The sequence below is a fragment of the Erpetoichthys calabaricus genome, chromosome 1 (assembly GCF_900747795.2).
Source record: "Erpetoichthys calabaricus chromosome 1, fErpCal1.3, whole genome shotgun sequence".
Taxonomy (NCBI): domain Eukaryota; kingdom Metazoa; phylum Chordata; class Cladistia; order Polypteriformes; family Polypteridae; genus Erpetoichthys; species Erpetoichthys calabaricus.
Window position 1 is genome coordinate 261,505,623 of NC_041394.2, and position 14,385 is coordinate 261,520,007.

At 40.2% G+C, this 14,385-nt stretch overlaps 1 protein-coding gene across 1 annotated transcript in view; it reads right to left on the bottom strand.

The window, feature by feature from the left end:
* cttnbp2 (cortactin binding protein 2) overlaps positions 1-14,385 on the bottom strand; it is a 252,003-nt gene that overhangs the window by 57,142 nt on the left and 180,476 nt on the right. The window contains exons 6-7 of the mRNA XM_028814622.2: positions 9,044-9,143; positions 421-571 (exon numbers count right to left, since the gene is read on the bottom strand). Coding sequence (XP_028670455.2) covers positions 421-571; positions 9,044-9,143 — 251 coding nt within the window. The remainder of the gene's footprint in view (positions 1-420; positions 572-9,043; positions 9,144-14,385) is intronic.

The window sequence follows — 14,385 nt, forward strand, 5'->3', positions numbered from 1 at the left end:
GTGACACTCTGGACCTAGCTACACGTAAATGGACATCCATCTTTTGCAATTGAAAAGCTCTTGCAAAAATATATGGGTACAGCTATAGTTTATTGTAGAAATCCTAAGCTAAAATAAAGAGTATAAAATGAAAATAAGTGTAAAAATTTTAGGAATACATTAAAATAGATTAAAAGGAAAATGTATGCACTATTTGAATTCTTCTAAAATCCTAAAAGTTTGTACCTCTTGTTTTAATATTCTTACTCAATACTTTAAAATTTTGTAATCGGTCAAATACTCTTAGGACTAAATGTAGAATACGGTGAGATTAATACTTAGATAAGGTAATTAAGATGACTATCCTATATCAAAAGCTTAAGACTTTGAACTATTTTCAGCCAACAAATATATTTTAGAAGGAAAGTATGTGTCACTTACTGCTGTGGTTGCCGTTCTATCAGCTCCAGCTGCCAGCAGAACTTGAATACATTCATCATTTCCACTGGCACAGGCCTGATACAGAGGAGTTTCCCCTCCTATAGCAGGAAAGTTCACATTGGCTTCATAGCGAAGTAACAAATCAGTGCACCTAAAGAAAGACAAAAGGGACCCAAATCACTCAAAATACACACATTGTTTCACAGCTGAAAACCAAATACTGGCCAAGTGAGGAACTGTTTACTGTACAACAGGTATGACCCTTACATTCTTAAAGCAATTTCTTTACTAAGTATTTTTCTTTGCCATTTCCCAATTTAACAAAATTTCTATCAAATTAAATACAAATTGTGTGGTCAGTAATTGAGAAACAAGTCTTGCTGGTTGAACTGACAGTTACCTTGAAAAACAAAAGCCTACAAAAGGAAGAAACTGTAGTATGCCAAGCTACCAGTTGGGTGTTAAAGGTTGAAGAATAACAGCCTATCCACTGGAAGTTGGCTGTCATGGCTAACTGGCTTTGTCAACAAAATGCTTGCTGAAGGACACTTGGATGACCTCATATCAGCTAAAAAAGGTGGTAAAAGACCTTGTGGAGGTGGCAGAAAAATGAAATTTCTGGCTGCGGCTACAAGGGAAAGATAAAGACTGAGGGATTAGGCATATGAACTAGTAAGCCAAGGAAGTTCTTTAGGATACTAATTCAGCAGTAAGGAGATGTCCCTGATCACTGCATTACCATCCAGAGGTGTTCTTGGATTAAAAGGGAAACACATCTGTGAACGTTGCTACCCGACTGATGACCCTGCAGATGGTATTTTGGCAGTGGTGGAGTTGTGACAGACAACAATGCTTTGCAGGTTCCAACAGCTACTTGTTTAATAATCTATACAATTTATATATATATTGTGGTGGACGGTCGCCGCCCTTACGCGGTTGGAATTACTTTGTAGTGGAAGGACCAGGGAATACAGCATGCACAGGGCACTATCTCCGGTGGATTGCTAGATGGCAGCCCTCCTGGGTTGTAGCGGTGCCTCGTATTCCCACAGAGCACCACAGTACATGGAGTTTTGCGACTCAACCATGTTGAGTTCCTCGGGTGCCACCAGGGGGAGCTGCTGGGATTACAGAGCCTTACTTTGTCAGGCTTCCACCTCACCAGGACGGGCTTCCGGACCATGCTATCGGGCCACTGGAAGTACTCCCGGGTGCAGCCCACTGTCTTCACTCTGGTCGCCAGAGTCAGGAGGTGGAGGACAACACTTGCTGGAGGTGGAGAGGAGCCGGAGAGACAGAAAGAGAGAGAGAGGACAAAGACAGTAGGAGAAAAAAATAAAGTGATGTGGGCTTTATTAATGTGCTTGTTTGTACTGTGCTTTGGTGGTGAGAAACAACAGAGAACCATTTCTCACAAGGGAATAAATCCTGTGTGTTGTGCTGAACTTGTGTCTGTCTGTCTGTGTAGGGTGTGGGGAGCTGGAGCGGCCCCTCCTCGATACACCGGCAGACAATGCACAGGAAAAAAGGTGTGCTGCATCCAGCCAGTTACACATAAGACATCCGACTGTCCGCATTTCTAAAAAAAGAACAGAAGGCTTTAAGATCGCTACGGAATGACAGCAACATTGTTATTACACCAGCTGACAAAGGAGGCGCGACAGTTGTAGTGGACAAAGAACAATATGTTACCGCAATAGCAAAACATTACGTGGAGGGGGTGGGGGTGGCTAAGTCAGTGTGATGATGGGGGGGTATTGGGTGTACAGTTTATTTATTATGAACATGTTCTTCTTAAGTTTGCATATGCTGGATTTATGTCCAAGTGTCTGTTGATGGCGTTCTCATTTGATAGCCAAGATTCGGCCAGCTGTCTGGCACTTTTAGTGCTGGCCTTAAATTTTACTTGTACATTGTCCCAGTTAAATGTATGTCCTGTTGATTTTTCACTTCAAACGGATACTCAAAAACATTCATTAATCGGAGCTTACACAGAAGACGCCAAAAAACTCAGCAAACAATTGAATTGAATCAGAACCCCCACCCCACCTGGCACTCACTCCCTTATCACCACAAGGTGTCTGAAGGTACAGCGTGCATCCTGGTCAAGTCAGGCGTCAGAATAGCACACAAACCCACGAACAATCTGCGCACGGTCCTGTTTAATGCTAAAAACAATAAATCGATAGCAGAAACACGAAATGCGGTTTATAGCATTCCATGCAGTTCTTCAAACTTCAAAAAGAATCGCAACACGTATACAGGAACATCACAACGGCGTCAGAAGAAAGGACTCACTTTCATTGATATACACGCATACTAAATCAACAGGACATACATTCAAGTGCCAGAGAGCTGGCAGAATCTTGGCTATCAAATGAGAACGCCATCAACAGACGACATAAATCCAGCACATGCAAACTTAAGAAGAACATCCATCCATCCATTTTCCAACCCGCTGAATCCGAACACAGGGTCACGGGGGTCTGCTGGAGCCAATCCCAGCCAACACAGGGCACAAGGCAGGAAACAATCCTGGGCAGGGCGCCAACCCACCGCAGGACACACACAAACACACCCACACACCAAGCACACACTAGGGCCAATTTAGAATCGCCAATCCACCTAACGTGCATGTCTTTGGACTGTGGGAGGAAACCGGAGCGCCCGGAGGAAACCCACGCAGACACGGGGAGAACATGCAAACTCCACGCAGGGAGGACCCGGGAATCGAACCCAGGTCCCCAGATCTCCCAACTGCGAGGCAGCAGCGCTACCCACTGCGCCACCGTGCCGCCTAAGAAGAACATGTTCATAATAAATAAACTGTACACCCAATACCCCCCCCCCATCACACTGACTTAGCCACCCCCCCCCCCCCCCCACGTAATGTTTTGCTATATATTGCCTTTGATTCTTGTAAGTCTAAGCATTATCCTCTGATGAAGACCCCTGGCAGGGGTTGAAAGCTCAGGAATAAAAACTACTTTATGATGCGTGATTCATTTTTTCTCCCTTTGTGGATCTCCAGCTGCAAATATGCAAACCGTATCACAGACCTTCTCTTCCATATATATATATATATATATATATATATATATATTTTATATATACAGTGCATCTGGAAAGTATTCACAGCGCATCACTTTTTCCACATTTTGTTATGTTACAGCCTTATTCCAAAATGGATTAAATTTATGTTTTTCCTCAGAATTCTACACACAACACACCATAATGACAATGTGAAAAAAGTTCTTGAGCTTTTTGCAAATTTATTAAAAATAAAAAAACTGAGAAATCACATGTACATAAGTATTCACAGCCTTTGCTCAGTACTTTGTCGATGCACCTTTGGCAGCAATTACAGCCTCAGGTCTTTTTGAATATGATGCCACAAGCTTGGCACACCTATCCTTGGCCAGTTTCACCCATTCCTCTTTCCAGCACCTCTCAAGCTCCATCAGGTTCGATGGGAAGCGTCGGTGCACAGCCATTTTAAGATCTCTCCAGAGATGTTCAATCGGATTCAAGTCTGAGCTCTGGCTGGGCCACTCAATGACATTCACAGAGTTGCCCTGAAGCCACTCCTTTGATATCTTGGCTGTGTGCTTAGGGTCGTTGTCTTGCTGAAAGATGAACCGTCGCCCCAGTCTGAGGTCAAGAGCACTCTGGAGCAGGTTTTCATCCAGAATGTCTCTGTACATTGCTGCATCATCTTTCCCTTTATCCTGACTAGTCTCCCAGTTCCTGCTGCTTAAAAACATCCCCACAGCATGATGCTGCCACCACCATGCTTCACTGTAGGGATGGTGCCAGGTTTTCCCCAAATGTGATGCTTGGCATTCACACCAAAGAGTTCAATCTTTGTCTCATCAGACCAGAGAATTTTCCTTCTCATGGTCTGAGAGTCCTTCAGGTGCCTTTTGGCAAACTCCAGGCAGGCTGCCATGTGCCTTTTACTAAGGAGTGGCTTCCGTCTGGCTACTCTACCATACAGGCCTGATTGGTAGATTTCTGCAGAGATGGTTGTCCTTCTGGAAGGTTCTCCTCTCTCCACAGAGGACCTCTGGAGCTCTGACAGAGTGACCATCGGGTTCTTGGTCACCTCCCTGACTAAGGCCCTTCTCCCCCGATCACTCAGTTTAGATGGCCAGCCAGCTCTAGGAAGAGTCCTGGTGGTTTCAAACTTCTTCCACTTACGGATGATGGAGGCCACTGTGCTCATTGGGACCTTCAAAGCAGCAGAAATGTTTCTGTAACCTTCCCAAGATTGTGCCTCGAGACAATCCTGCCTCGAAAGTCTACAGACAATTCCTTTGACTTCATGCTTGGTTTGTACTCTGACATGAACTGTCAACTGTGGGACCTTATATAGACAGGTGTGTGTCTTTTCAAGTCATGTCCAATCAACTGAATTTACCACAGGTGGACTCCAATTAAGCTGCAGAAACATCTCAAGGATGATCAGGGAAAACAGGATGCACCTGAGCTTAATTTTGAGCTTCATGGCAAAGGCTGTGAATACTTATGTACATGTGCTTTCTCAATTTTTTTATTTTTCATAAATTTGCAAAAACCTCAAGTAAACTTTTTTCACGTTGTCATTATGGGGTGTTGTGTGTAGAATTCTGAGGAAAAAAATGAATTTAATCCATTTTGGAATAAGGCTGTAACATAACAAAATGTGGAAAAAGTGATGCACTGTGAATACTTTCCGGATGCACTGTATATATATATATATATATATATATATATATATATATATATATATATATATATATATATATATATATATATATATATATATACACACACAGTCATATGAAAAGGTTTGGGAACCCCTCTCAGTCTGCATAATAATTTACTCTACTTTCAACAAAAAAGATAACAGTGGTATGTCTTTCATTTCCTAGGAACATCTGAGTACTGGGGTGTTTTCAGAACAAAGACTTTTAGTGAAGCAGTATTTAGTTGTATGAAATTAAATCAAATGTGAAAAACGGGATGTGCAAAAATGTGGGTCCCCTTGTCATTTTCTGATTTGAATGCATATAACTGCTCAATACTGATTACTTGCAACACCAAATTGGTTGGATTAGCTCGTTAAGCCTTGAACTTCATAGACAGGTGTGTCCAGTCATGAGAAAAGGTAGTTAAGGTGGCCAATTGCAAGTTGTGCTTCCCTGTGACTCTCCTCTGAAGAGTGACAGCATGGGATCCTCAAAGCAACTCTCAAAAGATCTGAAAACAAAGATTGTTCAGTATCATGGTTTAGAGGAAGGCTACGAAAAGCTATCTCAGAGGTTTAAACTGTCAGTTTCAACTGTAAGGAATAAAATCAGGAAATGGAAGGCCACAGGCACAGTTGCTGTTAAACCTATGTCTGGCAGGCCAAGAAAGATACAGGAGCGGCATATGCATTGTGAGAATGGTTACAGACAACCCACAGATCACCTCCAAAGACCTGTAAGAACATCTTGCTGCAGATGGTGTATCTGTACATTGTTCTACAATTTAGCGACATTTGCACAAAGAACATCTGTATGGCAGGGTGATGAGAAAGAAGCCCTTTCTGCACTCACGCCACAAATAGAGTCGCTTGTTGTATGCAAATTCTCATTTAGACAAGCCAGATTAATTTTGGAACAAAGTGCTTTGGACTCATGAGACAAAAATTGAGTTATTTGGTCATAACAAAAAGCGCTTTGCATGGCGGAAGAGGAACACCACATTCCAAGAAAAACACCTGCTACCTACTGTCAAATTTGATGAAGGTTCCATCATGTTGTGGGGCAGTGTGGCTAGTTCAGGGACTGGGGCCCTTGTTAAAGTCGAGGGTCAGATGAATTCAACCCACTATCAACAAATTCTTCTGGATAATGTTCAAGAATCAGTCACAAAGTTGAAGTTACGCAGGGGTTGGATATTACAACAAGACAACGACCCAAAGCACAGTTCAAAATCTACAAAGACATTCATGCAGAGGGAGAAGTACAATGTTCTGGAATGGCTGTCACAGTCCCCTGACTTGAATATCATCGAAAATCTATGGGATGATTTGAAGCAGGTTGTCCATGCTCGGCAGGCATCAAATTTAACTGAACTGGAGAAATTTTGTATGGTAGAATTGTCAAAAATACCTCCATCCAGAATCCAGACACTCAAAGTCTATAGGAGGCGTCTAGAGGCTGTTATATTTGCAAAAGGAGGCTCAAATAAGTATTGATGTCATATCTCTGTTGGGGTGCCCAAATTTATGCAGCTGTCTAATTTTGTTGTGATGCTTATTGCATATTTTCTGTTACTCCAATAAACTTAATGTTTACTACTGTTTCCATAAGGCATGTCATATATTAAAAGGAAGTTGCTACTTTGAAAGCTCAGCCAATCATAAACAAAAATCCAAAGAATTAAGAGGGGTTCCCAAACTTTTTCATATGACTGTATATATATATATATATATATATATATATATATATATATATATATATATATATATATATATATATATATATATATATATATATATATATAGTGGCCTACAGAGTGCGCCCCTGCTCCCCAGGCCAGACACAGACAGACGCAGGACACAATACAGTGTTTTTATAATAGAATAATGACAGTTACTGAATAGACAGAATATGATTGCCTGTTCAGTAACTTTATGATTGAGATTTCTTACATTTAAATTACTGTGACAAAATAACAATTGTAAGTGGGAGATGATTCTGCTTGTACTGTGTTCTCTCATTAAAACTTCAGGATAGAAGTGGATGTGACTAAATGGCCATTACACACATGCCATGATTTTGTGCTTACTATGGTTTATGAAATGTGATGTTGGGTGTCCCTTGTCAAACTTTACATTTATATTAGGCGTGACAAACATGATGCCCGCAAGTATTGTTATATTTATCCAGACTGGCTATGTAGCCAATAATGCAGTAATACTGACTTTAATAAATAATGGTGTATCTTCAAATTGGCATGCATTTGAATATCTTGTGAAGGACCACTGGCAAAACAAATCAGCATGTCAAACAAATTTACCTTCTGTGTAACCTAATACTACACTAAACTTCTAGTCTGTTTCAAAATCATTTTGAAGGCTTTGCTGTCAGAAGGGTTGCCAGAATTCATTCCTTTTACATGCATATCTATCTTACAAAAAGAGCCCAGCAGCGTCTTTACTTCCTGCGACGACTGAAGAAGGTGCACCTCCCTAAACCCATACTTACCACCTTCTACAGAGGCACCATAGAGAGCGTCCTGACCAGCTGTATTACAGTCTGGAATGGAAACTGCCATGCCTCCGACCGCAAAGCCCTTCAGAGGATTGTGCGGACTGCTGAGTGCATCATTGGCAGCTCTCTACCCAGTCTGCAGGAGATCTACACCTCACGCTGCCTTCATAAAGCCACTAGCATCATAGCTGACCCCCACCACCCCTCCCACCAACTGTTTACTCCTCTTCCATCTGGAAGACGACTCTGCAGCATCAGGAGCAGGTCTGCGAGATTGTGCAATAGTTTCTTTCCCCAAGCAGTCCGGCTCCTGAACACCATGCTGCCCTCCTCCACACTGGACTCTTTACTCCACACACTCTCTGGATTACAAAATACTACTTAATACTGTATATGTTTTTTAGTTATATATATATATATATATATATATATATATATGTATATATCTTGTGTACTGCACCTTTTGACTCTGGAGGACGATATTTCGTCCCACTGTGTACTGTAAGTATATTGTTAGGATGACAATAAAGCTCTACTACTACTACTACTACATATGCGATGATAGGGCCCTTCTTCTTATCTTGTACTCCTGTTCTTAACATATCAACTGTATAAATCCCTTTGTAACAAGTGTCAATTACAAAACACATTACAGAAAGCAAACATTAACTTGATCAGTACTTACAGGAGAAAACCTTTTGATTACTCAGTGATCCTAGGATAGTTTGCAGTATAATTCTGCGTTCCTCTTAATATAACACTTGTTCAGGTGTCATTATATAAAAGAACCTCATACAGAATTGTGGTTAATTTCAAATCAGTTTATATTATAATTCATAAATTAATGATTTAGAATGTGGTTATTCTGCGAAACAACAGTTTTGGGTTCAAGTCTCAGCCAGGTCATTGTCCATGTGGTATTTTCACATTTCCCTAATACATTCTCAGAGTATTCATGTTTCCTCCCACATATCACATACTGTATGTGCACATTAGGATGACTGGTGACTGATTATTAGTCCATTATGAAATATTTTGGGTGTAGGCATTGGTGTTGCCTGTGATGGACTGGCATCATGTCCGGATTTGTTTAATGTTGTGAGTTTGAATTTGGGGGAAAGAAAATCAACAAGAGAATGGAGGAAAAACTGATAATGAAAAGGAGGTATTGAGAAAAAAAAGTGGATCTCTGACCTTATGCTTCAGTATATGTATCCATTTCTTGAGTCATAATATCACAGTAAGCACAGACAGTTTCTGGACTTAGAAAACCATAATTGACTGCACTGTTACACAGATGCTCACAGTGTCTAGCCTTTGTTCAAAATGACATTACAGAGCAATGCTGTTTTACAAATGTAAATTAGACGTTCACCAACCTGAAATGTCCATTTGCAGCAGCAATATGTAAAGGTGTGAATCCATTTTTATTTGAAATGTTAACACATGCCCCTGTTGTCAGCAACAGCTTAACACAGTCTGTGAAAAATTAAAATAGATCAAAAAGTCAAAATTGTACAGTTTAAAAGATAAACATTATTGCAGAATAATAGATTTACAGACATTTTCCATCGTTCTAAAATCACCATAGAAAGACTGTACACCAGACAGGATTAATAAAATGTAGAAATGCTACAAAGAGCAGTAGTTCAACGTAACACCTACTCCTTGGACTTATTTTAGACCTGGTATCTTAAAACGGCAGTTCATTTGCAACAATGCAACTTGCCATTAGTCAACTGGACATAAAAGATGGATGGAGGAAGAATACTCTGCATTTGAATAAACAATAAAATATATACAGGTAAAATTCCATTACAACAAAGTGCCAGGGACCTAAAAAATATTTCATTGTAATGAGATTCTGTATTTGTTGCTATAGTGCTTTCTTTAACTTGCGTCCTGGCGTTTGCAATAATTTCAATAGCTTCTTTCGTGTTAATTTTTATCTCCTCCTGTCTATAAGTTATGCTGAAGAGAATTTTTCTCAGCAATTCCTTGCAATAATACACTTTCAGGGTGCAAATGATGCCCAAATCCAGTGGCTGAAGCGCTACTGTGCAATTGAATGGGAGGAATTCAACGTGAACATTATCTAAATGTGGAAGCATGTTGTGGGCAGCACAGTTATCAATCAGAAGCCGAATCATCCTTTTCTTCTTTTTCATATTGTGAGGTTTCTGAACTCTTTTGGGACCCCACCCCACCCAATGGGAACGTCACGCTGAAGTGTGTCCCGAAGCGTGATTGCCCCGTCTGTGGAAGATTGTTTGTCCGTTGCCGGGGCAGGGTTACAGCAGGCTCACAGCGGTGCGGTAGCAGTGCAGGAGGTGCCACAGAAGCAAATCTTAAAAGATCGTGGTCGTGCTATAAGTCCCTGTCTTACACTCCAAAACATGAGGCTGAGACTCAGTACTTTAGCAAAACCAGCTTTATTCAGCTTGAAACAGGAACAGCAGGGTTATTTATTATTATTTTTTATTATTTATTCCTATACACAGACACAGCAGTCAGGCAGGGTCGGGGCCAGGTTAGTGGCCAAGTAATCCTGTTCCCTGCATTTACAATGTTCCTTGCATCACCCATCGAGATCTTTTCTGTTTGCTTTGGTGAAGAGCCACAGCAGAGCTTTGTGCCTGCTGTTGCTCCGGCAACGGATAAACAGTCTTCCACCGACACGGTGATCGCACTTCGGGACGCTCATCGGCGTGTTGTCCATTTGGGGGAGGTCCCAAGAGAGTTTAGAAACCTCACATTTTCTTGAATGAGTGCCGCATTAATAGGAATGTTTCTTGAACGAGCATCACTTAACCACATAAAAACGGCTTTTTCGACGTCTTCAAATGCAGCAGTTCGCATACATTTCCAACCCGAGATTTTTCTTCATTTTTTGCTGGGTCTTTCAAGAAAATTGACAGTGTCGATGGCAAAATTCTGAATTCACTGGCAACGTCTTTTTTCTTTTTGCCGTCGAGAGCTGCAAAAATTTAGTTTTTTTTTTCTAATATGAACTGTTATCGTTTTTTGTGTCTGTCATTTCTATAGGAGGGTGACAATGAGTTAAATTTTCAAAAAAGGTATCACTGAAAACCATAGAAACCAAAAACAGCAAAAAAACAGTACGAGGAAAGTTTGAAGAAACAAATTTTTTTTATAATGTTTCTGTCTGGGGATCGTTGTGCACAACTGAGCTGCGACCACAGAACTAACTGCTCTGTGGATGATTCATTCAAGCATTTCAAGGTCTTTTGGGCAGTAATGAAAGTATCTGCTGAATGTACTTTGTAGTAACGAGATTTCTATAGACTCGTGTCATATGGGGAAGCTGTCGGGACCATAAAAATACTTCGTTGTCATGAAAATTTCGTTGTAAAGATATTCGTTGTTACGGAATTTTACCTGTAATTGTAAAATTATTGGATATTTCCCATTACCTGATGAAAGCTGCCATGGTTGAAATTTAATTTTGTAAAATGCCAGTAACAATTAAGGATATACTATTTGAGCCCATCATTGAGGTTAACTTATTTTGCTGCTCTATACAATGTTATTTTTAAATGTGGTTTAAACAAAAGTAGTACCCCATTACTTTTATTTTCTAGAGTCATACAAAATTTAAATATATTTTTCTTGTAAGCATTTTCAGATCACATTTAGATGTATTTTGTTTTATATTTTTAATGCTTACATTAAATTTTGCTGCATTAATTTATGCTAAAGAATGCATTACTTAGAGTATAAGAAGTATTTATAATAGTTCAATTATATTAACAACAGGTAAATGTAACAGACCCTAAGAAGACTCCCTGAGCTCTGCTCCCTTTTCTTAACGCCATCCCACTGTGTCTGTGAGACCTCTCTGAGCTGTTGGTCACTCCTGCTTCTCTGCAGCATTTAGCAGGAGTGACCATTCATCTGGAGTGTCACTGCTCTGCTTAGGGCACTGTCCCCATCTGCAATGCATCTTTTTAAAAGCACCAGCCCGTCTTGAGCCTGCTGTTCCCATTTCCTTTCCTATCCTTCGATTTTACCTTTCTCCTTCTTACTCTTCCTCTTTCATTCATCCTCCTTTTGGATCTCAAATCTTCTTTCATTCTCTGTCCCAAACTCCTTTACACTATTGTGGGTGTAGATGCTTTATTTATAACCCCCAGAGAACTAATGGGGAAACTGACTGAACAAATTGCATTTGCACATGAATGCTTGATCAGCCAGTTTCCACATCCACACCCCCAGACGGCTCAGCTTTTTTACTGTATGCACTTACATCCAAACTAAAAGCTCACACACTGCCTTGGATCCCTTACTCACTTTATCACAAGCCCAACCCTAATCTTCAACACAAAGTAAATGCTAATACGTTGACACTACAACAGAAGTGTTTGTTTGAAAGAAACTAGGAATTTTCATTGAGTAAGTAACATTACTCATGAACAAAAACACCAGAACAGAAAATAATTTATGTAACTGAACATAAACACATATAATTAGGATTTAACAAGTATTTGACCAGCTCAAAAGATGGCGACTTAGCTATAGGGAAAAGCAACATTTAAAATGTGACCCTAAATAACCGACTATTAAGCAAACTAAAACAAATAAAGAGATCAGTCATGCTATAGAAATGCCCAACAAAAGGAAATTGCAGTTCCTGTTCTATGTTTCATCTTCTATGGCAAGTTAGTATTATTGCACTCACTGTTAATATGGAGCCTTTTCTGCGGTTGAACGGTTAATAGTGCCTTATTGTAATGAGATCCACCTATGCTGCATAGTGTGAATTGTGTTTGGTCCCGTTATCCGAGCGGTATTGTTTTGTACCTGTGATCGTGAATTCATGACTTGTTTGTTCTTGAGCGTGAGAAATATGGATAAGTAATAAGGAGGATCACACTCACTGTTAATATGGAGCCTTTTCTGCGGTTGAACGGTTAATAGTGCCTCATTGTAATGAGATCTACCTATGCTGCATATTGTGAACGTGTTGAGATGACGTATGTTTAATACGGACGGTTCATTTAGAAATGGGGCTTTGTGTGTCATTTGTTATTTATGTTACTGTGGTCGTGGGTCTGAATCGTCGTTTTTGTGTACGTTTCGTGTGCTATGTCCGTAGTCTGTCCCGTTTCGTGTCCAATGGGCTTTGTGTGTTGCTCGCGGCTTCTTTTTTTTGTGTGCTTGTGGCTTGTTGAATCCTCCTCTTTGTGTGCGTCCCGTTTCGTGTGCAATGGGATTAAATCCTCCTCTTTGTGTGTGTCCCGTCCATTGCTTGTGTGTGTGTGTGTGTGTGTGTGTGTGTGTGTGTGGGTGGGGGGGGGGGGGGTGTTTGCGGGCTCTTTTTTTTTGTGTGCCAGGGGCTTGTTGAATCGTCCTCTTTGTGTGTGTCCCATCCGTTGCTTGTGTGTGTGTGTGTGTGTGTGGGGGGGGGGGGGGGTGTTTTGCTCTTCCGGCGCTGTGTGCGTCGCCTGCGTTTGACTCCTTTTTTCTGTGGTCTTGTCCGCCTCTCGCGGCGCCTCATTTCTTGGGGCGCCTGCGCAGTACGTCTTTTTGCGGCTACGGCCCATGGCCGGATGTCCCTGCGTCCATCCGGTTTAGCATTCTTGGTTAGTAATATGGATCTTCTATGGCAAGTTAAATCTGTGAGCAGGTCTATTAAAATAAGAGCTCTTGTGGCAGCTTGCATAAATGCAGTGCTGTGCTGTTGCCTAGAGCTATTTCTTATGGTCTGATGTAGTCAGGTTTTGCCTGACATATTGTAAACTACATCAATTTTTAGAAAGGCAACCCAAAAACTGCATTTTTAAAAGTATCTAAAATTAAAAAAAATAAACAGAAATTCATCAACCTTTCATTTGCTAACAGAAAATCATAAAGAAAATGAATATATATATATTTACTTATGAAATACTTTCATGGCTTGTGAGTCATAATGAGTATTATTATACATCTACTATGGTCATTAGAGAAAAGTGGACAACAGTAATTATGGGCGAGGTGTTCTTTATATTTCTCATGGTCTCATGGTGCTAATTATGAGATCATTTATTTGTCTTCTGGACCAAAAATGGATTTAATTATGCATAACAAAGAAAACTGTTAGCTACAGAACTTTGAAAACAGATGATCTTATTTTTAGACTGCTAGTACTGGTGCTTTTTCTTTACTATATTCTCACATTTTCAAACTAAAAAACTATACAACTATTTTAATATCTGCTGCAAATGGCAAAGTCAACTTATGTGAGACCACAGAAAATAAATGAAGCATTAAGAAAACCAGCAACAGTTTTCAGTTGTCTATTATGCACACTCTGAAAAGTAGAAAATAAAAGTCAGTTAAAGACTCCACAGACCCAGATACACTGCAGAATTTGCTTCTTTAGAAGACTTCTTTTAAGTTATATTTCAAAACACCAGTTTCTAGCAATTCACAATAGAACAAGGAAGCTGGAAATTTGTGTGTGGAGACCAACAGAAAATAAAGATGTTCAATTACAGTTTGTAAGTTTCTCTACGTGACTGCATATTTTGGAATCCACCTAAGCAGCCTTTCACACCTCAAAAGATATCATGGAGTAAAAGATAACAAAAAACGATACCTGTTTTAAGAAAAATAAATTTAAGGTGTCGATGCACCTAGGGAGCAACAAATTAAAATAAGAAGGAAATGCTGTCTCTCTGCACCTGCCTCAAAAGATACTGAACCTACTGTATGTCTTGCA